At 44.2% G+C, this 24,016-nt stretch overlaps 1 protein-coding gene across 1 annotated transcript in view; it reads right to left on the reverse strand.

Annotated features, from left to right (window-relative positions):
• Positions 1-2,666: 2,666 nt before the first annotated feature.
• The window catches only part of LOC112944979 (protein BEAN1-like), a 22,224-nt gene continuing 874 nt past the window's right edge, over positions 2,667-24,016 (reverse strand). The window contains exons 2-6 of the mRNA XM_026036491.1: positions 23,254-23,328; positions 19,862-19,996; positions 9,357-9,566; positions 8,640-8,781; positions 2,667-3,109 (exon numbers count right to left, since the gene is read on the reverse strand). Coding sequence (XP_025892276.1) covers positions 2,782-3,109; positions 8,640-8,781; positions 9,357-9,566; positions 19,862-19,996; positions 23,254-23,328 — 890 coding nt within the window. The 3' untranslated portion in view covers positions 2,667-2,781. The remainder of the gene's footprint in view (positions 3,110-8,639; positions 8,782-9,356; positions 9,567-19,861; positions 19,997-23,253; positions 23,329-24,016) is intronic.

Consider the following 24,016-nt stretch of genomic DNA (forward strand, 5'->3'; position numbering starts at 1 on the left):
AGTAAGGGCTCCGTCGGTCAGGCAGGGAAAGGCTGGCAGCTGTCCGGAACGAGGCAGACGCAAGAAAAGCGCGGGAGCTGCATGGAATCGGGTATTTCTTTACTAAAAAAATGTAAAATTGCGATCCTAAAAACCAAAGCAAACGAGATGACTACAGGCATTACGGTATTAGTAACACTTAGCATATCCAAACAGTTTTCTTTCTGATATTAGTTATGTAGAAGGGCAGTGTTCAGCCTGTTTTTAGAGCAACAGAAGTTTGGGTAAATTCTGATTGGAATTTCTTAAGAGTCTTAACTTGACTCCTGTTAAACCCAGGAGAGGTTCCATCAACTTTGTCATTTATCCTGAATTTTAACTATTCACAAAGAAATAAAAATTATATTTTTTGTTGTGTCAGATTGCTACTATTCTGATAGTAGCAGTAGCTTTACGGTTGCAAGCTTCTTTTTCTAATATTGTCTGTCTGCAGTAATGTATGGATTGGGTTTACAAACTTTTTTCACAACTTCGGATATCCCATAGAAATATAGAAGAGAATGTTCTAAGTTACTCCTGTAAGCAGTCCTGGTACTGAAGGTCCTGACTGAAGATAGCACACTCTTAATTAATAGTTTGCTTTCTAAAAATACTGTATATAATGAATGAAGTGACCTTTTATGCTATATTCAGACATGAAGTATTTTTCAATAGAAACTTTTTTTGTCAAGATAACCTAGCTATACACTTAGTGATCACTTACAGAAATGCCACCATAGTTGTACTTTTATTCCTTGGATCCTTGCTCGCTGCTGTTGAGGGAGCACCCCAGGAGCACGATGTGCTTCTCTATTCCAGGTGAGCCTGGACGTGCATGTTCCCACTGGCTTCCCTATCCCCGGCTCCCAGAAGCCGGCGGGTTTCGGTGGGTGGCTGCAGTGCTGCGAGCTCTGTGCTGGAGACGGTTCGGTGCTGCACATTTATTCACAAAGCAATGCACCACAAGAGGGAGTAGACAGCTGTTTGTAAATACTGCTGCTAGGTAGAATCCAATCACAATGCGGAGGATCTCTGAGCTCTTCTCAAATGAAGAAAGACTTTGATTAGGTTTACATGATTTTGGTTCTACAAACATTTTTATCAGGAGTTGAAATATAAATACCCCTTTTCACAAGTGATATGGTTAAAATTAGGTGTCTGAAAACTCTTTGCACATTTCTGCAGATGGAAAGTTAGTGGAAGAGCAGGGAATCCCTGCCCTGCTAAAGCCAAACAGCTAAAAAGGTTTCCCCGAGTGCACAGCGGCTCTGCACAAGCAGCCACGGCAGCAGGGCCTATTCGGCATAAATAACCCTCTGTGCTCTGTTCTGCATTGTGCTGCTGCGCCGGCAGACCCAGTCAGTGTATTTCTATGTTAGTTTCCTTTTCTCGCCCTAATACAATAGTGTAGAGTGTTGTCTTTCTTGTTGTGCTGGATACAAAGTATCCTGCAATTTTTCCAGCTGGTACTTTATGCAGGAATAGTTCTGTCCCTTACAAACCTGAATGTGAAATGTTGCCTTCCCCCAGCAATGCTTTTTTTACTTTTTTTTTTATTTTATTTTTTTTCCTCACTACAAAATTCTAGATCTTTATTGCTTTAATTATCGTATACTGGGAACATTGAAAATCTTGCTGAGCTGTGAAGGAATTCTCTATATTATCAAAATAACTATCTACTCTTATCTACTTAGCAAAAAGTGCAAACTTACCTTATCCTTTCCTGTTCATATGACTCAGTGATAATGAAATTTATATAGCAGTAGTAGTCATACAATTACTTCTCATCTACAGATTAATTATAATTGTGTCAGTCTTTGGAGTATTGAGTGATGATTACAGTTTAAAATTACTTAGTATCTACAGAAAACTGAAGTGCAACTTTAATAGCTTGGATGATGCTTCCTTTTAAATATGGTTATATTATCACATACAAATTGTTCAGTGAGGGGTAGTAAACTGAAGTCCATTTCTGTCAGTGTAAAAATTAATTTCTTTTTCAGTGAAAATGCCTCTGATGGATTTAATGTAGATGACACTGGTAACCCTGATAGCTGACACCGACTGAGGATGGGGTTTAGTCCCTATGTGGAAGTAGTTTGTGGTGCAAGATTAAACTCACACGTCTGCAGTTTCCCTGTGCTGCTCCTGCTTGTGTGCATCTCCAGCTGCTATCCGTTCATTAAATGAATGTGCAAGGAGTCCAGGTCTGTGAGCAGATACTAGATTTACAAGTAGCAAAATTTCGGTAAAACTTTTGGGTTTTTTTTTTTGGCTGCTGAAATACTTGGACAAAAAATTATGTAAAATGTTTCTCCTTTCTTGCCAAGACACTTACTTAATGAAATGTGCTAGTGACGCCTACAGAGACAACAAAATGCTCTTCTCCTTCTGCTCTACAACATGCTAAGTATAAAAAGAGCAGGTAATGTTGACTGGGTGATCTGTGTCTACATTAGGTGTTGCTGTTTTCAGCGTGTTTTGAAGGGCTTCGAAAAGGCCTGATGCACTACTTGCCATTGCAGTGTTTATGTTTTGGGATGGGAACACTGATGCACGAAGAGAAGGTTATCTAAACTTTCAAAACTCACTATAAAAATTAAAAAAAATCCTGTTATATTCCTGTTTAAAAATATGAAATAGGTTAAACTTAGAGTATTAAAATATAAAATAGATTAAACCCACAGAGGTTTTGTTCTTCCATGTAAATGTTTTTCTCGGCCTGAGTCCTTTGGAAGAGTGGAAGGGAAACGTCCCCTTGAGTCACAGGATCCGGCTCAGCAGGGTCTCACAGTCTGTGGAAGAGGTTTTCAGTGCGTCCACGGGGGCCTGTGGGAGGGGGACGTTCTGTTCACACAGCAGTGCCTCGTAGAGGGGCGCAGCCTCCAGGGACAGGGGGGAGAGGGGCCGGGGCTGCCGCCAGTGCTGCAGTCCCGCAGCCTCCGCCGGCGCTCCCGGTGCTGCCTCCTCGGCCGTGCCGGGGTCTCTGGCTGCTGCGCCTCTGTGACAAGGGTCCGTAAGCGAATATGGGGGAGGATCATCTGTAGGAATGTAGATCTGTGTTGCGCCTGGGCCCACGCACTCATCGTAGCTGAAAGAAAAACAGTCTTTTTCATTAAATTTGTGACGCACAAATTTTCAACCTAACAGGGGTAGGTAAGGTGAGACTCGCCAGTCACATCCCCACCCCACCACAAGATGCTGAGTAGTTATCGAATGCACATCTCCAGAAGCCTCAAGTTAATCCCAGGCGGCTGTTCAGACACGTCCTTCTGCAGGAGGGCATGTGCTGTGGCGGTGGCAGCTGGGCTTGGGCCTCGGGATGAGCAGCACTCCTTCCTGCCGGCCGCAGGGAGCTGGGGGAGTGGCACCAGAACCTTGGGAAGGCTCCCTAAGCATAGGTTAGCTCCTACCTAAGCACAGGTTTAGGTAGCCCAGCACGTCTCGCAGCACTGATGTGCTCCAGGCTGGCCTGTTGTTTGCCTGCGATAGAGCCTCATCCGTTGGCCTAGAAAGTGGAGCTGGACCCACTTCTGCTCTCAAAGCAGCTCAGGGCTCGTGGGCTGTAGGAAGATGCTGTTTTCCGGCCTGTAGGCTCTGCAGGGATGGGGAAGAGGCACAACGCTGTGTTCTTAAATGTTGGGCCTGCTCTGTTTGAGGCTACCCTGCTTGGCTGTTTTGGGGATCACTTTTAATCTGATTCCTAGGTGGAAATATTTCCTGTAAAAACCTGGTCTTGTTCAGCTGAGCTGAAAAACGTCTCTGCAGGAGCCAGGCGTATTAAGAACCCATTTCCTCAACCACACTAACTGCTGAGTGATTAAGATTAGGATGTTTCCTGATGAATCCTGATGCATGTTTAGCATCCATCTTCCCTGCAGGCAGCAGGCACTCCTTCTGCCCCTGGTAATTGCATTACTGCCTTGCTAAACCTAAACTAATAAGCCCTGCTCTAGATTTTACGTGGATTGTGAGCTGACCCCACTGATGGGGCTGCTCTGCTACATCTGCTGCAATCAGCCAGACTTTGCTGTAGAAACCAGTGGTTCTGCTGCTTCACCTCAACATGAGCACATGGAGGGTAATGGGATTGATCATCTGGAAGTGGTTTTGGGGGAAGAGAGAAGCCTTTTAGCCACAAAATAAATGCTTTTGGAAAGTATTATGTTACTGCAGCATGATAATGGACTGCAGGAATGCGTTGCACTGCATCTCGTGGACATCATGCATCTCTTTCCATGCCTGCAAAAAGAAAATTCAGTTTCTTCTGTTTCCTGGCTCCTTGGTGACTTCACTTGAATTCATTTTTTCTTAATTGCAACCCCTTGGGGTTCGATGCATTTTGCAGGCGCTCACAAGCGAGGCCGAGTTGCTGCCTGCGCCGCTCTGTCTCGTGCCCTGTCCCGGTAACTTGGTTGTCGCTGCAGACTGCGCTAGACGGCTGCTGAGGAGGGATCCTGCCAGGAAAGGGGAGGAGGACTCGTGCCTGTAACACCAGCTTAGCAGATGTAAATGTGACCCACAAAGAGAAGAAGAATGCTTAAAAAATGCAGCGCGTTTTCAGTCTGACCTGACTGATTCAGAATGCAGCGAGTATTTGAAAGAGAGGGAGGATAACTTCATGAATTTGTCAGGTCTCATTGCCGTGAGTATTAGGATAGGTTTGTTGCTAAGGAGACCCAAAGGAGCTTATTTCACTAGCTGTCATTCATAAATTATGGCCCACTGAGGAGAGAAGAAGCTGCTGCTCACAGAATTTTTAAGGCAGCAAACAATAGCTAGCAAAACAAAACAGGTCTGGGGGATGAGCTCTTCTTTGGGAATAGATGTCTTCTTGTTTACTTCGTTCGTCTGTTACGTGTTGTGATGCTACTGAAATTCTCTTCTCTCTTTAATTCACTGATGACTGAGCATCTTCCTTTATAAAAGTAAACAGAATTGCTAATCTTTTCCCAGAAAATACGTGTGTTTACAGGTTTAAACTATGATAAAAACGGCATAGAGGATGTTGCCTAATAAAGCTGAAACTGGAACAAATATCCCGTGACTCTCTAAAAGGAGTATCAAAGGAAGAGCTAAACTGATCTGGTGGGTGACAAGGTTTCTGGTGGGTGACAAGGCTTTCTATTGTTAGTGATGAGAGGCTCGCTTGTGGCTGTGGGATGGGCCCATGGGGCGGTGCAGCCCTGTGCACCTTCCAGCTCTCCGTTCGCAGCATCCCGCTCTCCCTCGCTCCGAGCCCCGTGACCTTCCTCCACGATGGTCTCCTGGCACGGAGGAGTGAGGAGGCGGCTGGAGGGCAACCTCCTGTGCTGCACAGAGGGATGGATGGAGCTGCTGCTGCTCGGTGGCACCCGCAGCATCTGAGGAGCTCCTAGGGAAGGATTCTGCTTCCATGCAACCGAGACATCTGTAATGTTTGTCTAGATGGACTTGTTGGGATTCTACTTGCAGACTCTGATCTCTCAAGCGATGGTTTAATGTTGACACCAAGGCAATATCCCTGTGTCCATCAGATGGGCTGTTAGATGTGGGAGTTGGAGGGGAAAAAAATCCCTTCACAGCAAACAGCAACCAGCTAGTCAAAAATCAACCTGTTTCTACATCTAGTAGTAGTTAGCAATGCTGTGAGGGAGTGAAAGGGAGGGCTATGAGGACTGAGTGTATGCGGGTATTATCAGTAATAGGAGTCATCAAACCTGAGCAATATGATTCTCTCTAGAAATGGTCTTACTTAGATCAGATGAGGAATAGAGAGCATATTTTTAAGGGGGGGAAAAAAGCGTGTGAATACTGGACTAATGGATGATAAAGAGGTTTTCATCATAGTGAACCCTGCAGGACACATTTCAATGTGAAATATGGGGAGGAATTGTGTGGCTTCCATTAAAACTGTTCCTCAAGCAAAATCCCGTCATCTCTTGAGTCGCTGCTTGGTGATGTTACTGTATGAGACGTCGTGAGTCATCGATGAAAAAGGCGATAACCTGGGTTGCCTAAAGTGCAGTACGTGTCATTAATATCCAATCACCAAGGAGTGGAAAAAGCACTTAGTCAAGCAGGGTGAAATGGGTTTCCTCTGGCCAAAGTTGGTAAAACTCCTTCCATGTAAGAGCATGCAAATCTCTTTTCATATTTAAAAAAACAAACAAAAAAACCCCTGAAACGAACAAAAAAACCCCACAGTAATTCCAAGTATACTAGGTCTTTGATCAATACTGTACTTTCAGCCACTAAAAAAACCAAATAAACCCCAAGAGCTTCCCTTACTGCTCTGCACTCCTGTTCCTGTTTGTTACAGTCGTGTTATTGGCTTTTGGAGACCTTAGATTAGTTTTAATTTCTGTCTTCTGCTGTATGCATTACGAGGGATTCTGTTAATTTGGCCAGTGCTACATTTCACTAAACATTTGAAAATGTTATAATATGTAACAAGATTGACCCATGTAGTGTTGGATTTAAATGCACAAGGTCAAAGACACCTTCCTTCCACCTGCTTTCAGTCCAAACAATCTCTGTGTTCCTACTCATGCTTTACTAACTAGCAACTACACATTTTAATAATGTGCCATGGAGGACAGTGTGGAGGTAGCTACACATATATAGGCTCTTACATAAGACTCAACATATTCATATAATGCTTTTCATCAGGCTTTTGTGAACAGAAAGTTACAAAAGAATATATAATGTATTAATAGTAAGTTGAAAAGTCTCTACGTAACTTTGTTTTCAGCCATCTGCTATGCTCTACTTTTCCTGAAGTTTTGTCCAACTTGTGTAGCATTTAATAAGATTTTGATGATTTGCCAAAACTGTGTATTTTTTCCTAAAATACTTCAGTAGAAGCGAGGAGAAAAAAATCTAGATCAGTAACAATAGAAAGTTACATTTGCTTTTGCAGAACTGCAGAGCAGTGGGGTGAGCAGTGTGTCCTTGTACGTGCAGGGCCTGGTCTGTGAGGGCTGCAGCTGCCGTGGCTTTGGGGGTCCTGGGGGGCAGCGCCTGGGCCCCTCTATAGCCCTCATGCTGGGCTGTCAGTGTCCCCCAATATTTCCTTAGGGCAATGCAGGACGTGCCTGACACTTTTAATTTGCCCTAAGCTTCTCATAGCTGGAGGATTCATGGGGAACATCCCCATGAGTGCTGTCCTGCATCATTCCATATGCCATTCCAGAGAGAAAGCAGAGGTAAAAAGCCTGTTTTGTACTGAAAATGGAAGGAGGCCTCTCTATAATCTTGTCAGGTCTGTCTGCTGAAGAAGTTTGTTCTCTGAGCGTGTTCTCGGAATCTGGCCAGCTGCCCACTCAAGTTGTTGCTTGGGTGTCAGCTGGTTTCCTTTTATTAGTAAAGACTTGTAGGTGTGGGATCAAAACGGGTGCAAAATTGAAAGTGGATTTATATGAATTTTTACAGGTTAGATGTCAGGCTCAGAATAATTTTTCATATGTGAGCTCTTTGCTGAAACACTTGCACCATCTCTAAAAGTCAGTTTATTAGTTGGTATTGCTTCGTGTGATAATAGTTCATCAACAAGCTATACATAGAGGCTGATTGTACAACAGGAACTATAGAACAGAGAAAAGGAGCTCTGCATCCCACATTCAGACACGGGCTTTTGCAGAGCTCTCATTAGGGCCGGTTTTCTGTGCCTGTCCCGTACTGCTTGTTTCCTTGCCATGTGCCTTGCGTGCCCTGTCCGTCCCGGAGCAGGCCGAGAAGGTCTTCGCTGCTGCGTTAGAGAACATGAGAAAAGCTATCCTGCCTTTTCCCACATTGTTCATGTCTGAGAGCAGTCCGGAAAGGGTTGGTCTCATAAGCACAGATTTAACTTGAAACATAGTCCAGGGGAGGCCGGGAACGTGTGCTGACTGCCCGGCCGTTATTGGGGCCTTCTGGGCTGCGGCGCTGCCGAGGGCCTGGCCTGATGCTCTGTTTACAGTTGTTCCTCTGGTTTCCTTGGAGATCTGAAATCTGGGCCATGGGAACCCCGAGAGCATGAGGCCTGTGCGGGGTGCGCATGGCCTGGAGTGACCCCCTGCCATTCATTGTGACAGTGCCTGTACCCCCGGAATGCGGTATTCCAGGTAGATACAGAATTTTATCCCCATCCCAATTTAGGGGGAGAAGTTCCTCAGTTCCTCCACTTATCCAATATCCCTCAGGCAGAATGGTTCCCTTTCCATCCTAAGGAATCCCATAAAGAGAAGAAATTCTCAAGGAATTGATTAAAAGCTGGAGGCTGCTCTGTGTTGTGAAAGCAGCTCTGCAAGCTCACACGGATTAAGCAAAGCTAATTCAGAATAACTTGACTGGAGCGAAGTTTGTAATGGGAATGTACCTAGATAATTTTACTTGTGTATTTTAATGTCATCTTATAAGTATTCACATTAATGAGAATGTTAGTAAATGAAATGTTAGTAAATGAAAGTTAGTAAATAACTGTACACAAGTCTTAATAAAGTTATACTTTGCTGAGGAGAACTTGAACTAAGCAAAGTTCGTTTCTACTTAGCTTGGCCTGCTCTTTTGTGGTGCATGCAGGCCTAGCAGTTTTCTTTCCCTCTTCAAGAGGCTTTGCAAGGGTAGGGCTACAAGGCCAAGTGTCTCGGAGCAGGGCTTACCAGGGCGGTGAATCCGGATACAGGACGTTGACCCGAGAAAGTGTCTCCAGATAGGAAGCGAACTCGAAAGCTGGTGGGAACTCCTCCATGCATGTGGATCTCAGCTCTCCAAAAGAGCCACCATAGGAGAAGCCATCTGGAGCTGGAAAACAAGCAATAAATAGACTCTCTTTTATTTTCTACCCTTTTTAGGGAGTATTATTATTTACAATTGTGCCTTAGCGAATAGAGCTGGCTGCAGCTGTGCTTGGTGCCTGGGCCTGTGGCACAGCGACTGTGACACGTGGAGCTGCCCTACAAGATGCAGGTTTGTGAACCTCTTCCTGTGCATTTGAGGTAAAACTAACTTCGTCTTCCTTCAGCTTCAGAGGTTAGCAGGATTGCCAAAGCTCTCGGGAGCTGTAGAGACTCATCAGTTCTATGCAGGTACTTAAAAGTAGGCTTCTGCATCTGATTTTAAGTATCGATGTCTTAAGAGAGCAGCAAAAATGGATGTTACAACAACTGGTTCGTGTTAACTGTTAAAGTACGGGGCTTGTGCTCTGTGAGCTCAGTGCCAGCAGAGATGCTGCTGTACTGTGAAGTTGGCTGTCACCTACTCTTGCTCTGTTTTACTCATTTCTTTGTAATTGCTTGCCTGGTGGCCAGAGGCTTTTTGTTGCCCAAGGTGTTGAATATTCGAGTGGTAATTGCTGGCTTGTTAGCCGGCTCTCTTACCATAACTAGCGTCTCTCCTGAGCTGCGTGTGCCGTAGCCGCCCGTCCTTGCGCAGGCTGCCCACGATGATGGTGACGCAGGAGAGGACGAGCACGAGGCCGATGACCACCCCGGCCACCAGGAGCGGGGACACGAGCAGGCTGGGGTCGCTGCCATGTTCGCTGTAGCTGGGGAACTCGCTGGCCAGGCTGCTCTGGTTCGGGTGCACTTCTGTACACAGAGAGAGCGGGAGTTGTGGGGAAATTGGGTCAGTTGTGGGGAAAGCAAGACATCAAATTAATGCGAAAAATCAATGTGTGCTTTTATGGATGGCCTGCTTTAGCCCAATTTGTGGAGCTGTTGGTAACTGACTCTGAGCAGTTTTTCTCATGTTACCTGTGGAATGTCCTGGAAGAATCAACCATCCATGGGTGAATATGAAAATGGCTATGAAAAGTAGATTCCTTTGTTCTGCTAGTGGGAAATTTCTAATGTTGTTACCAGGTATGAAAAGAGTCCTGATTTGCAGGAAAGTTGTGGGCAAGAACACAACAGAGGAGCAGCTCTTGGGTGTGATTTTAGTTTGTGGGGTAAATTGGCACCCCCAGACAGTGATTTGCAGCAGGGCTGGGGAAAGATGATCCAGAGGAAAAGCTTTGAGGAGCTTTAAGGTCACCCTCCATGACCTGCAGATCTCTCCCATCGGCTCAGGTTGTCTCTGGACTCTTCTGCGAGCAGAGTGAGGGGTGGGAAAAAGGCCCTTCCTGGCTGCCCGGTTCTTAGATCCCAGTGAGGCATTTGGTGCAAGTACTGCCGACCATCTGGTTCTCTTCTTGTTGACTGCTTCGTTATCTTTACAAGACTATATTTACTTTATTTCTACATAACTTGTTCTTGTGCCTGCTAAAGTAGATTTTTATTGAGCCTACAGAATAAAGATTAAAAAAAGTGCCGAGCCTAACAATGAATCTGAGTGTACCTGTCCATCCGGAGTGCCTGGAGAAAATGTTTTTCAGTTGTTTGAGTGACGGGCTCTTGAGACACAGGGTTTTTAGGCGCTAGATTGTTATCTAAGGCATGGCTTTTATTAGGCTGAAGTAATAGTGCTTTTGGCCTTAACATCTTAAATAATTCTTTGAAATAAAAGAGCATCACAGTGACTATGCCTAATCATTGTAGAAAATCCCTAGGGATTTTCTTTATTTACTTTTTAGAGTAACTTATCTATTTTTGTTTCAACAAACTGTTCAATACAGACTTTTTGTAAGACCCTGAGTTAACAACAGGCTGTGAGTGTTTGGATGCTCAGAAAAATTCACTAAAATAGATATGAACTTAACTTCTAGGAGAAAATGCTATTAAAAACATGAAATTATTGGATATGGAATTACTGGAATCTTCCTCTTTCTCTAGCTGAACCCAGTGTCTAGCAGAGACAAGATACATTGCAATATTGTCCCTGTTACAAGGAACATTATTAATCACTCAAGGCCTGAGTCCAGCTCAGTAGTTGCTGAGCTCCTTTTGGGGTGTTTTGAATGTGATGTGTCTGGTTGCACTGACTTCTCACTGGAGAAATGCTCGAGTGACTGTTCACTGCAGAACGAGACTCTATGTCAGTTAAGTTCTTCATTTGGGAAACCTTTTCTGGAAGTTGTTCATACTACTTTGGGCAAAGGAGTGTCATATAATTTTTTTCTTATCCAAATATCTCTTCTATTGACCAACTATACATTTCTGTGCATAAAAGTGCTCTGATTTTTCATTCAGAATAGAAGTATTTGAAAATTTTTGTAAAGTCCATAAACGCAGTAGCAGAGTGCTAACCGTTCCTTTGAGATAAGTTGCATTTTTTCATATTTCATGTTGTAAACAATGCATGAGTGTATGTGAATAACCTATATACTCCTTTAAATATTCAGTATATTTAGTGAAAAAGACATCGCTTTTATTTCAGTGACTAACCAAACGTGGCATAAATGGAACATACTGATTATTGCAGCCGAGAATACAATGTAAGGAGGACATATGGCAGAGCTAACACTTAATTTAGAATGAAAGCACTGGTGGATAATTGCCAACACTGCTCATTCAGTGTTAGGTAATAAATTATCCATCTGCAAATTTCCTTAAATATCACATTATATTATTTTACACAGTGCTTTTCCCATCTCAGCAGGCCAAATTTTAAAGCACCTCGTGGTGTTGAAGGAGGCCCCAGGACCCAGAGGTGTTGCTGAACGCGGCTCCGTGGCGGGAGCAGCTTTGCAGAGCGGAATTTTAAGGTTGAATTTTACAAAGACAACCAAATTTCTTCTCTGAGTTTAAAAACTCTATGCCAAAGAGAGATGACCATTTATTTTATCCCTGGGGGGGAAGGAAGGACAAGGAATGGTTGTTTCAAGTTTGCATGAACAACTCATCAGAAGTGCGGGTGTGTGGGGCTGGAAGGATGGGGTGTCCCTTGTGTGTGCTGGATAGGTATGAGCTGTCTGGAGTTGTGATTGTTCACCTTTTACTATCTTAAAATATGCTAAATTTCAAAACTCTACAGACTTGGCAATGTGACCAGAGGGAAAATGTATATATGTATATAGTATAGGGTGGTAGTTACATGGTGGAACTGAGGAGGGTTTTGTGGATTGTGTTCAGAGATGATTTAGTGTGGCCGAGAGCGACCGCCTGTTCCCTGCGCCCCCCTGTTCTGCTGTGCTGTGAAACCGGCCCCTGGGCCGCTCCTTCCCGAGCACCTGGTAGAGGGAGCAGGGTCGGTGCATTACAGAAACAAGCGGAAAAGGGGTTGGATCCCACGTGGGAGCTTGTCCCTGCGGCAAGGGGGGAAGGAGGTGTTTGAAGTCACTGAATGTAGAGACCCCAAGGAGGCCAAATCTCGCAAACAAACCAAAATGAGTCCCCCCCCCCCGGCCCCCCTAGCCCCGCTGCTGCATCCAGGGCTGCTCCGCCAGGGTTGTGCGGGAGGCTGGAACCTCCCGCTTATCCCGGATAAACGGCAAGGTGCCGTGCGTCTGTGAATCTGGGACTAACCTTGGTTGCTCCAAGTATAAATCATGAGCAACTGGGGATCTAAATCCTGTCATGAATTTTGATTTATAGTTATGCTTTGTTCCCCTCTTGTGCCTTGTGCAAACAACTTGCCATTTTAAAATATAATGGCAATTTAACTTGCTTGCAGCATCTCCCCCTTTGCCCCAAGCCTTTCTAATCCCTACTTGTAGTGAAAGAATTTCAAAAACTTTAGTGGTTTCATGAATGATCATGTAAGAAAAGTTCTTACATCAGTAGCCTGATGTAACTTTGCTCCCTTATAGAATATAAATGTCCTACTATAAAAGCATCTTTCCTGTCTTACGGATCCTGGGATGGGTGTTGAGTATTTTGGTTTTGTTTTTTTTTTTTGCTGTTACTTGAATGGAATCCCTTTCTGATATTCCTGGTCACGAACCTTCCCTGATCCCACTTGATTGCAAAAAAAAAAAAAAAGAGGCCAATGTGCTTTTTGTTGTAAAGAAAGAGAGAAAACCTCTGTGCTTCCATCTTTGTTTGTTCTCACAACTTCATTCACTTACTGCTTGCGAGAAACCACTGACCTGAGCTTGGGGGAAGCTTGTCTGCTGGAATGGCCTTTCACCATTATTTGACGACACCAAAAAGTGGATACATTTTTGCTGTCAGTTGCTGCAATTGTGACGCTTTAACAGTTCCTGGAACCGGATGTTCGTTTTTGGTTTTAAATTTGAGGTAAAAATCAGTACTAGTTACTGGTCCTGTTGAACTCCTGCTATTGTGGGACATATTTCAGCACTGTATAATCCAAGCTCATATCCATGCCATTAATTGGACAGGACCCTTAAATTCAGTTTAAGCTTTTCTACAACCTAACATTGTCTCTTTGCAATATCTTTATATATATCTTTATATATATATATACATACACACACACACATATATATGTTCAAATTGAATTAAAAAAATGCACTGAGAAGCAGTGAAAAATCAATACGTTGTTCAGAACACGGGACTGTGTGGTAGGGACGTCGCAGTTTTATCTGATGCGCTCGGCTTTAAGTGAATCTGGAGCTCGCTTGCGGCTACAAAAGCTGCCCATGACCTTGAGCAGCTCGTCCCAGGCAGCCAGGGTGGCCTCCCCTCTGAGATACCCAGCTCTGCCTTTTATCATGTCTGCTGGCTATCAGATAATGACTTTTCTCTTCTTGCATTGACATCCTTATTATAGAGGCAGAATGAATAAGATTGGATCACCAGCAGCCTGCAAATTGAGAATGTCAGAAGCGCAGAGCATGGGGCTGTGCAAGGGCTCGGAAAATAAATCTTTGCAGATGCTCTGGCTTTAGGGTATTATGTTGATGTCACAGCAGCATGTATAGGTACTGTTTCAAATTAACAGGAAAAGTCTTCCAATTTTCAGATCCATGGTCTATTCTATCAACATGATAAATACCACTGCAGTGAAACAAATCACTCTGTAGCAACCCACCCTGTGATGGACAGTATATTCCTTCCACTGTTTTCTCATATACAAACATCTTTGAACAAATACAGTTTTATAAACAGGGCCTGAATCTATTACCTTTTCTTTGAGAAGCTCTCTATTAGGTCTTGGAAATAAGCATGATGAGAATCATATTTTACCATTTGATTTCGTAAGCTAAAATCCAATTTAGGTCAGCAAGGCCTTGACCAGGGCAAAAGCAGTAATTTTGTGTTGTAAGAAATTCTGATATTTTGGCACATGACCTTTTCACTCTGAAACTGAGAGGGAAAATAGCAATATATAAAAATATATATATTTATTTATTCTGAGCTGGCAAGTTTTGAAGAATTGTCACTGGAAAATAAGTCTGTATTTTACTTGAGCAGCGTGTCTGAGCTGTGTGGGGCTGTCTCGTGCCATCTCTTTAAGAGGCTGTCCTCTCATCTGGACTGTGTCTAATGTGACCTAATGAGGTAGCTCTGGAGCAGACAGCAGCAAAGGGAAATGCAGCCCAGCCAGGAAGCCAAATCCGTGTGGGGAAAAACACCCCCCCACACATCAACACACACATGCATGGAAAAGCCACAAGCCAAAACTTTCATAGGGTCCTGAGCTTAAACTGCTACCTGGAATTGCAGGATTTGTATCCGCTCGGTGCTGGAGTGCTTGTGGTTATGCCCTGCTGCTTATATAGGGTAGCTCCTATAGAAACTCTCCTATTTCCTATTCCACCCTCCCCATCAGTCTTGAATAATAGCAATCCACTGGGAAAAATGTAAAGAAATGACTGATGTACACTATTTATAGAAAAAAGTGGCAACAAAAGAAACATTCAGCTAGCTAGTTATTGAAGAGGCTTGGTATTAAGAGAGAAATTTGTTAAGGAATGCTAGAATCCAAAGATCTTTCTTTAAGCTTGTGATATGTCTCCCTATGCCCTTCTTTTAAGAGGACTTGGCATTTTTGTAATAACTGTAATTATTTTGCAGTGTTGTTATGTGATAGCATATGAAATTCCCATGTTGATGTCAAAGAGCTTATAAAGCTTGTAATACTACCTAAGTTATCTATTGTATCTGTGAACACGGCACCAGCACCCGCCTGCATAAGCTAAGGACTTTTCTCATACCACTAAGAAGCTTTTCCATTTGCTCAGATTTGTCTGATTAGGACCGGGGTTTCTACGTAGGCAGTTGCAGACAAGTCAATAACAGCAAAACAGATATTGATTTGCAGGGCACTCTCAATCGCCTCTTCTGTTGGTTGCTAGAGAAGCCACCAAAGTTCAAGGGCACTGGAAGATCTGTTGAAATTAAATTACTTGCAGCTATTGCTGTGCTAAGAGCTGGGGAAAGCATGCCTGCCTTGAAAACCCTATTGCTTGCTCTAGAAGACTTATTAGCTGAGGGACTGGCAGGCCAGAGTGCAGGAGGATACAGGACATTGAGGGGAAAAAAGTAACTTTCCCCCAGCTGAGAGGAGCTGTTTCTCCTAGAGCAGCATAAGCTCTTTGTCTGCAGGCACTTGGAAGTCTAGGCTGGGGTTATTTTTTCCTTTCCTTAAAGTTCAAGACATTTATTATTGTCAAAGAGATTTGAAATATATATTTTATAAGGGAAATTGCAGTATGTATTGTTGTGTGCTGAATAAGGCTGAGTGAGAATAATAATAGATCTAGAATAAGAGTAGAACAATAAACTTGCTTTTTTCACCTAAACACCCTGATTCCTAGGTTAGACGCCATTGAAGCAATTGTATGTTCTGGCAAAGTTAATGAAATTTGGATGGAAAGTGGTTTTATAAATCCCTTTGTCATGAGCAGTGTAGCATGTACGTTAGACACCCGTTTCGCCCACGCCGCGCGCTTGACGATGCTCGAGGATTACAAGGAAAGTATCAGTAGCAGAGTTGTAATGGGATCTCTCCTTGCCTGGAGGCACCAGAAAAGCCATCCCAGCCGCAGGGTGGATCTTGTTCGGAGCCTGGCGGAACAGGAAGGGGTTTGAACCCCTCTGGACCTTCTCCACATATTTCACCTGCTCTAAATATCACATAACACTTGTGTGGAACCTCTTTCCATGGTCCAGTTTGATGACAGTTGTGATGGATGTCTTGGAATCGATGGAATATTTCAGCAGTCTTATTTACTCTATACATGCTGTCCTTTGGGTTCTTGTTCAATTTAATATGTATACATCAACCCCCTAACAGCCGTGTCCGCCTCCTACAAGTGTGTATGTATATGTTCTCACAAACGGGTGCTGTGTTGTGATGGCAAATCAAGACTAATCTAAAATCAGTTTGCCTAATGTCAGCCTTAATCTTAGCTTTCACTTATCATCCTTTACGAAGAGCTCCTCTCGGTTTTGTCCGCGAGCTCTCCTGATAAAATTAGACTCTTTTCACTGCAAGCAGCAAACGGCAACCAGGCTTTCGTGCTTCTGTGGGGCGGTGGGAGAGGTGCTTGTGACCTGGGCAAGCGCTGGCGCCAGGCCCTGCCCTTCCCAGGTTTCATTCACAAGGTGGTGACGGGTTTTTGCCAACGCAGCTTATTGCTGCAAACAGTGTCAGTGCCGACGTTTTCCTTTCCCGAGAGGATGCCCCGCATGACTGTTAACATCTTGGCCGCAGAGTTGTGGCCTCCCCGGGGGAGGCCCGGGGCGGCTGATGCTCCCGCGCGCAGAGCAGCGTCCCCACCTTGAGCTGGTACCCTTGGCTCCTGCAGGAGCCTCTGTCCCCGCGTGGCTCCTGAGAAGCAACGTGGGGTTGGAAGGAGGGGAAGGATCTGCAGGGATCTAGTGGAGCTTCCCTGGCTGGAGCTTCCCTGGCTGCGCGGGTAGCGAGGGCCACGGGGTCGCTGCTCCCGCTGCACCCGGAGTCGTTGGCGTTTCACTCATCTCTAAACAGCATTCGCTGGTTCTGTGAATTGCTGCTGTTTATGAGATTCTCTATAAAACCACAGTAAGGTAGATCAGGAAAATATCTTGTTTCTACCCTATGTCTTTTTTTTCCTCCCTCTGCTCTGATTATGTATTTATATATATTTGTATTTATTTGCCATTGTTCTCTCTGGAACAACGCCTGGCAGCTATGAATGCTTTGCTTGCAATATAACGGTACGAACGGGCCTGCTCTGTTAGGCGCTCAAATGAAACCAACCAAATCATTCCAGTCGTGACTTAGGGCATATTTGAGTTCGGAATTTTAAGGAGGCTTTATGTCCCCTGGCCCTGAGGAGTGTTTTTCTATTTGCTCACTGATGTTTTTCCTCTTATTCGCAATTCTGCTCCACGTAGCGTCTCCCACGAACTCTTATTCCATAAAGCTCACGTGTCAGAAAGCTTCATTCTGTTGCTTATATAGAAAGACTTCGGACAAAATAGTTAGGTCTCAATTCAGGAATGCACTTGCATGCATGCTTCCTTGTAGGCACCTTCAAATGCCTTGTACTTATGATGATTGCATTTGTGCAAAATCTTTCAGTCCAGGGAGCACTGATACATGTTCAGAAACTCTGTCACTATTTTACCCACTTACATTATGGAAACAATATTTGCCCAGCTGCTATAGTCTCATTTTCTTGTCTTTCTGAAAATTTATATTATAGACATGCAGCACTTAAAAAAAACAGGTACTGAAATGTTTTTAAGAAACCTTTTGTGAAACTCAAACACTTTTCATCACAGATGAAGGAGAAGGCGTAGCTGAGACAACTCTTCAGCAAGATTAGCTCCATGTCTGTGTTTGGGTGGCAGCCTTTGCCATGCTGCATTGATAGAAACTCTCCTTTTAATTCTTTTCCAGTAAAAATCCAACTGTACAAATGAACGGAAATGAAGAAATGCATCTACTAGGTTAAAATTTAGTATTTTTAGCTATAGTTTTCACTGTTATTTCAAGCTCCATTATGTTCATGTATTGCTTAAAGAACAGAACTGTGTCCCTCTTGGAATCGGCTTTTCCCCCAAGAAACCTTGTATCCTAAATAAGAGGCTGGATGGGCTTCAGAAGGCAAGAGCATCCCCATGGAGAGATTTCATGTAAAGCTGGGAAGAGTCTTGTAGATTGTTACACCAAATGACCTATGGTACTCCGTGGAAAGGCAATCTGTAGGGTTATATGTGGAGGTGCTGCTTTTAGAATAAAGAGCAACCTGGCTCCTGTTAATACCAGTGTTAAATCTTTAGGGCAGAAAATCACTTGAAGTTTTTATGCAATACTTAACTTTGTTTTTAATTATTATTAAAATAAACAGGTCAGGGGACATGAAAAACAGTTTCTTTGGTACAAAAGACTCCAGCTGTATTGCACAAGTTAACTCTCTAGCACTAGTGTGTTAAATTTAGAGAAAAGGCTCTAGATAGATAATACAGCCTAAAAAGAGCAAGGTGATCATTTCAGATGCTATAAAATGGTTTAGATAAAAAAAAAAAAAAAAAAGTGTGCCAAGCTTTTCTTCTAAAGGGTTGGCAAGTGCACTGAAAGGAGGAGAGCAGGTAAAGGCAGGCACTTTTTAAGTGTTTGAGGTCAACAGTTTTCGCTGAGTATATTTTCAAAGAAACTTATGGTTAACCCTTGGGCAAAGGTTACACATTTGATTTCCTCTTATGACAAGGAAATACTCGCTTGTTTTCTCAGCTGGAACAAATCTATGCATTGCTTTTGAGGGCAGTTTCCCTTAAGCACATGCAGTACGGTGCTTTTGTTAAGGCTTAGCTGTAGGGTTGCTCCTGATTCAAGAGGATTTAACAGCAAAACATCCCTGTGGGTCAAGCTAAGAAATGGGAGCAGGAGGGATGTGGAGGGAGGTGCGGGAGCTCAGTTGGGCATGAGGTGATCCTGGCTGCCTGATGCCAGAAGGATATGGAAATTTATTCATACTTGAAAAGCACTTTAAATAGTTCGTGTTCTTTCCCACTAGGTTAAATTTCATGGTAACTGCACATTAAATGATATTCTTCAGTGTTTTGCATTTTAAATGCTAAAATTAAGCTCCTGAAGTGTGCTAAGGAAGTAACTCCATTGTGTCTTTAAAGACTGAAACAATAATTTACTGTGGAGGTTAGAAATCTAATTGAATTGTGGAGACTTCTAATCTTGCTGTATGAAATGAATTACAGTTTTTCTTTTTAAGGAAGCCTTTTACAGGGACAGATCTGTATGTGCTGACCTGTATGTACACACACATCACCTATTGCTAAGTATATACTGCTGGGTTGGGCAAGACCCATATCTCTAAGGATGCACACAGGGCTTGCCAGGTCCTCGCTGACTGCAGTGAATCCGTAAGCAGCCCTTTAGCTACGGCAGGACCAAGGCTCAACACACACCCGTGCTGCTGAGCTCTGCTTCCAGTGCTGCGGTGTCTCGAATCCGTGTTTAGGAAGGAGGCCGCGTGAGGTGCCATGGAAAGAACAGAACTGATTTCATGTACTTGTGGTTGAGCCCTCCGCTTGCCAAGGCTTTTCCTGCCCCAGCCACGCTGTGGTTGGCAGTGCCTACAGTGTGAATGTTTCCTGTGGTGGAGCCACGGACATGACTGAAATCTCCCTCAGGCTACAGCCCCGCTCCAAGTCTGCTTCTACTCCCGGCAGTTGCTGTGGATGCCGATGCTGACCCAGCGTTTTCCTGAGCCTTTGCTTTCCCCATCCGCCCGCAAAACGAGCGGGGCTGGGGCAGCAGCCAGGGCAGCAACTCGGCAGCGCGGCTTGTGGCTGACGGGTTCTGGCGCCCACCGCTCCCTTCTGCAGGTTTTCTTAGTGTTTGGATTGCACTTTTTTTTCTTTAGAAACTGGCATTTTAGAGCAGGTTTCCTCAGGACGCATTAGCGTTATGCACTTTGGGCAGGACCAAATCTCCCTTTCTCACCACTGCTGAAGTTCGGCAGTTAGACAACTTGAAATCAGCATGCAACAAAATTGTAATATATATGTATATATTTATATATATATAAATTAACCCCCTAAATATACCTATTTCTCATTACTTAGGAGGAAAGGGAAGGGTAACTCACTTGAACATGTTAGTTTGATGGACATGTAGTCTCTGCCACAGTCCTTCTTGTAGTGACAGCGTAGCCAGTTTAAGAGGCAGAGTCCATTCCCGCACTGCAGTTCTTCCTTTTTGCAGGGCAGAATGTTCTGCTCATCTGAAAGGAGGAGAAACAAGGGGTGACACTGGGCAGCCAGCAAAGCCCCCGCCCTAGGAGGAGGAAAGCACTCCTTCAGTCAGCTGTCAGAGGGGTCTTGGACTCAAATACTTTGTATAGTGTTGGTGTTGATCACTGAAATAGTGGGAAAACTTCCTAGAGAAATCATGAGGGTAACGTCTCAGCAGCATGCAGCCTCTGGAGTCACTTATATGCTTTGAGGAGCAAAAACCCCAAACAGTTCATCTTGGCCTCAGCTTAACACACACAATAGATAACTGGAAAAAAAAAGAAAGGCGGGGGGGAGGGTCCTGGCAAGGTTGGATCTGCCGGGGCCTGGCGGGGTCCTGGTGAGGGAGGACTTGACCTGCTGAGGGTGGTTTCGACCTCTGAGCTTGGTGAGAGGATTAGAGAATAAGCAACATCTGGGGCATCTTAGTGGGAGGCCTAATGCTTTGCTGTCCTGTATGATGTAGATGAGCAGGATACAGAAACCTGCACAAGACAATCTGTAAGGAAGAGGTTCTTAGCCCTCTGTCGATTTCCTCAGTTCCTTAGATTTTCCTTCCTTTCTGTCTTATCCAGGCACATGCAGTCAGGAAGGACGAGGACAGTTTACTCGCATAGGGCATGGTGCGGGAGAACTAATTACAAATAAAAGTAGGATTAAGCAAAAAACCTAAATATCAGAATGCTTTCCAGCATTCTGGAAACCAGAGCTGTTTCTCTTGTGCCATGAAACTAAAAAAGATTAATTCCACATTAAAGAGAGATTTACAAGTCAAAAAAGATGAGCTTGCATGTATATCACTATTTCTTTACATATTTCTAATGAAGAGAGAATACAATTGTGGAAACCCAGATCCTCATTTTAATGGCAGAAGTTAAGGGATGAGCATGGATACAACCAAAAGCAGCAATTAAATGATAACAGACTTAAAATGGGGAAGGCCCAGGAAGGTCCCTGTCACAAAGTGAGAAATGCATTAATGGGGCTGGAGCGGCTTTGGTTGGAACGTCCTCAAACAAATGGCTCTCCATGGAGATTAAGACTGTAGGTTTCTCGGTGTCATAAAATGCTATTATTTAAGAAAATGGTCTGAGGGATTTCAGGAATGGTAGCAAGGTGTGCGTGTGTGTGTGTGTATATATATATATGTATAAAATATTGGAGTTAAAATCATTATTTGTGTACATGCTGTCAAAGCCAACTGAGTTGCTTCCCTCTAAACTTGAGGCCAGATTTCCAAAACAACTGATAATAGAGGCTCTAAGGAGGATTTAAAGAGTGTAATTTAATTAGGTGTCTGTCTCTCAAGATGCCTTTGTGTAAAGGCACTGGGACATCTGTTGCATTTTTAGGTGTTTGGAGGTGCTATTATTGTTAGTTTAACAATTTAACAGTGCATAATCCAGGCATTGCATTAATTAAACGCCAGCCCTGCATGTAGGAGGCCAAAATATCGTTCCTGGCTGCTCTACACTCAGTTAAGACTGAAGTAAAAGGAAAATACTGTCTTAAGGAGACTTAATTGTGAAGGTTCCCATCTGGGAAGGAGGACAGCACCGGGGCTGCTCCGAATGGCGCTTGCTGCGATGGTTCCAGCATGGATCTTGGCCAGTGTGCAGTTAATGCCAAACAAAGGTCTCTTGTCGTGAAGAAATGGTCTCTCTGGGGGGAGCAACAGACGGGAAAAATCTTAGCTCAAGGGTCAAGGAACATGCAAGTGAGGGGTGTGCAAAAAGCCCCGTTATTCCGACACGATTTCCCAAACTGAACAGCGCTGACTGCCCGTGTGCTGAGCGCTGCAGGGGGGTCTCGTGCGTGATGGGGGGCAGCGGGTCTGCTGAGACGTCACCGCACGGTACTCTGCAGCGTTGGCCTCGCAGCATGGGCAGCCCCACGGCCGGTTGTTCTTGCTGTGTTTACAGGCTACGTGCTAATAAATGAGCAGGCTGTCGCGTGCAGCTGCGCTGGTGGGAGCTTGTACAAGTGCCTGGCGCTTTTAGGAGGTTGCCTTGTATTTCTTAGGGCTTAGATGCTGACAGTTTGTCACATACTGGGTAGCAAGAGGGTGAACAAGTTCTGCTAAGCGGCTCCCAGGTTTGCACTTGCTTTTGAACCCAATTTCAACATGGTTTTGCTAGGAGTTTAAGGGATGACCAAACAATCTGAAAAACGACAACTTGTATTTACTCATTTTTTGGAACATAACCAGCTTTACAGACCAAACTCTGCTCTTAGTTACCACGTGCAGCAGGTTTAGTTGCTATAAATACTTAGTGTGAATAGAAACAGTCTAGGGGCTGTGAGTAACTTCTCCTAGCTTGTAGGTCACAGTGGCCAACAGGCAACTTGGTGACAGTTCTTGTTTATGAACCATAGTAGCTGCTTCACTTTGCAGTTTCCTTACGTGTGTTGCAATGTGAAAAAGAGTTATTTGCCCGTTCTTTAAACTTCTCATTTACATCATATGTGTGATGGGCATCTTTAGCATGAAAGTTTTGTTAGAGAGGAGTAGTTACAACTAGTTACAGCGTTTCGGCATCACCTTTGTCGAGGTGCTGAAGACCCTGCTCTGAGAGAGATCCTGGCCTTTCCCTCGTGTGCCCTGCTCTTGTCACTGCGGGTTCCTGCAGCTGAAGTGCCAGGCTGGTTTCCTGCATACAGGTAGCTCTCTGATGTGACTTGGGCCAGTAGCACAGGCAGAATCAGCTCCTATAACATTACGTTTCCTTTCTAAATCATTTTGAAATAGTAACTACAAAAATCCATGAGTGGAAGGAGGTCAAACATCAGGAACTGTTTGTTTCAGTGCTTGGGAATAATTTTTGACTATGTTTTTTCACTAGTAATGGCCAAAGTAACACAAATTTTGCCCAATGCCAATGTGCTTAATTTGTAAGTTGGTTTTAGAAGCCACCTGCTACTTTGTGTTGGGAGAAAATGTTGCAAAGGAGGAAGTTTTTATTTATTTATTAGAAATGTTGTACTATACTTGTACCTGCAACCAAATGTTCGGGTGCCCAGCTCCAAGCACTTCTCTCTGATTTCAGTACATTTTGTCTAGCTCACAAGTTGATTGCAGCTCAGTTAATTCTCCTGTTTTCTTAGTCTGGAAGCTATTTGATTTTTTTAAGGGATTTAATGGATTGGTGCCCTTTTCTGCTAGTGGACTTTAAATACAATATTCGCGGAGCTGTCCATGACTGCGAGGCATGCCATTAAAGCAGGTTAGAAAAAAGAGAGTACTTACAGAGACTGGAATGATTGCTGCCTATTCCAATAGGGATGGAGCTTCCCGAGATGAGAGGAAGATGGAAGAAAAGAACTAAGGGGGAGCAAAAGAAAGAGAAAAAGTCCTTAGTAGCAGCTGTGTTGGTTGTGGAGCAGCTGTGGGTGCCGGCGCGTGTGGCGCCGCTCCCAGCACCCGATCCGTGCACAACTGCTGGTATACGCGTGTGGGCTTGGGATGGGGCGGATAAAATAAACGGGTCGTCGCTTCCTACTTCAGGAGCTGCTCTAGGTCAGCAGCCGGTATTGGATCGGGGCTGTTTAGGTGCTATCAGCCACGTATAAACAAAAGCGTGTTATGTAAACATGCTGAGTGTTGTTAAGTCATCCGGCAGCCCCTGAAACGGGCAGCGACCCGCGCAGGTGAAGGCAGCGTTCGCATCCCGAACGCGGGTGAAGGCAGCGTTCGCATCCGGAAGGCGCCCGGCACGCGCGGGCCCAACCAGCCGCCGGAATTTGGTACCCAGGGTGTTTAAACCCTGGTAGTTTTAACTTGCACTTCAAAGGCTTATGGTTACAGACGACAGAACCCAGACAAGTAGAACGTGTCCTAATAAGAAAATGTTTAGATAAAAAGAAAAAAAGAGGGGGGAGGGAAAAGGGAGAAAAAAAGGAGGGAAAAAAAGGGGGGGGGGAAGAGAGGGGAAAAAGAAAAAGGGAGGGAAAAAAAAGAAAGAAGGAAAGAAGGAAAGAAGGAAAGAAAAGCTACGCGTGCTGCTCCCGTA

Source organism: Nothoprocta perdicaria, unplaced genomic scaffold (assembly GCF_003342845.1).
Source record: "Nothoprocta perdicaria isolate Ctin4 unplaced genomic scaffold, notPer1 scaffold_18, whole genome shotgun sequence".
Taxonomy (NCBI): Eukaryota; Metazoa; Chordata; class Aves; order Tinamiformes; family Tinamidae; genus Nothoprocta; species Nothoprocta perdicaria.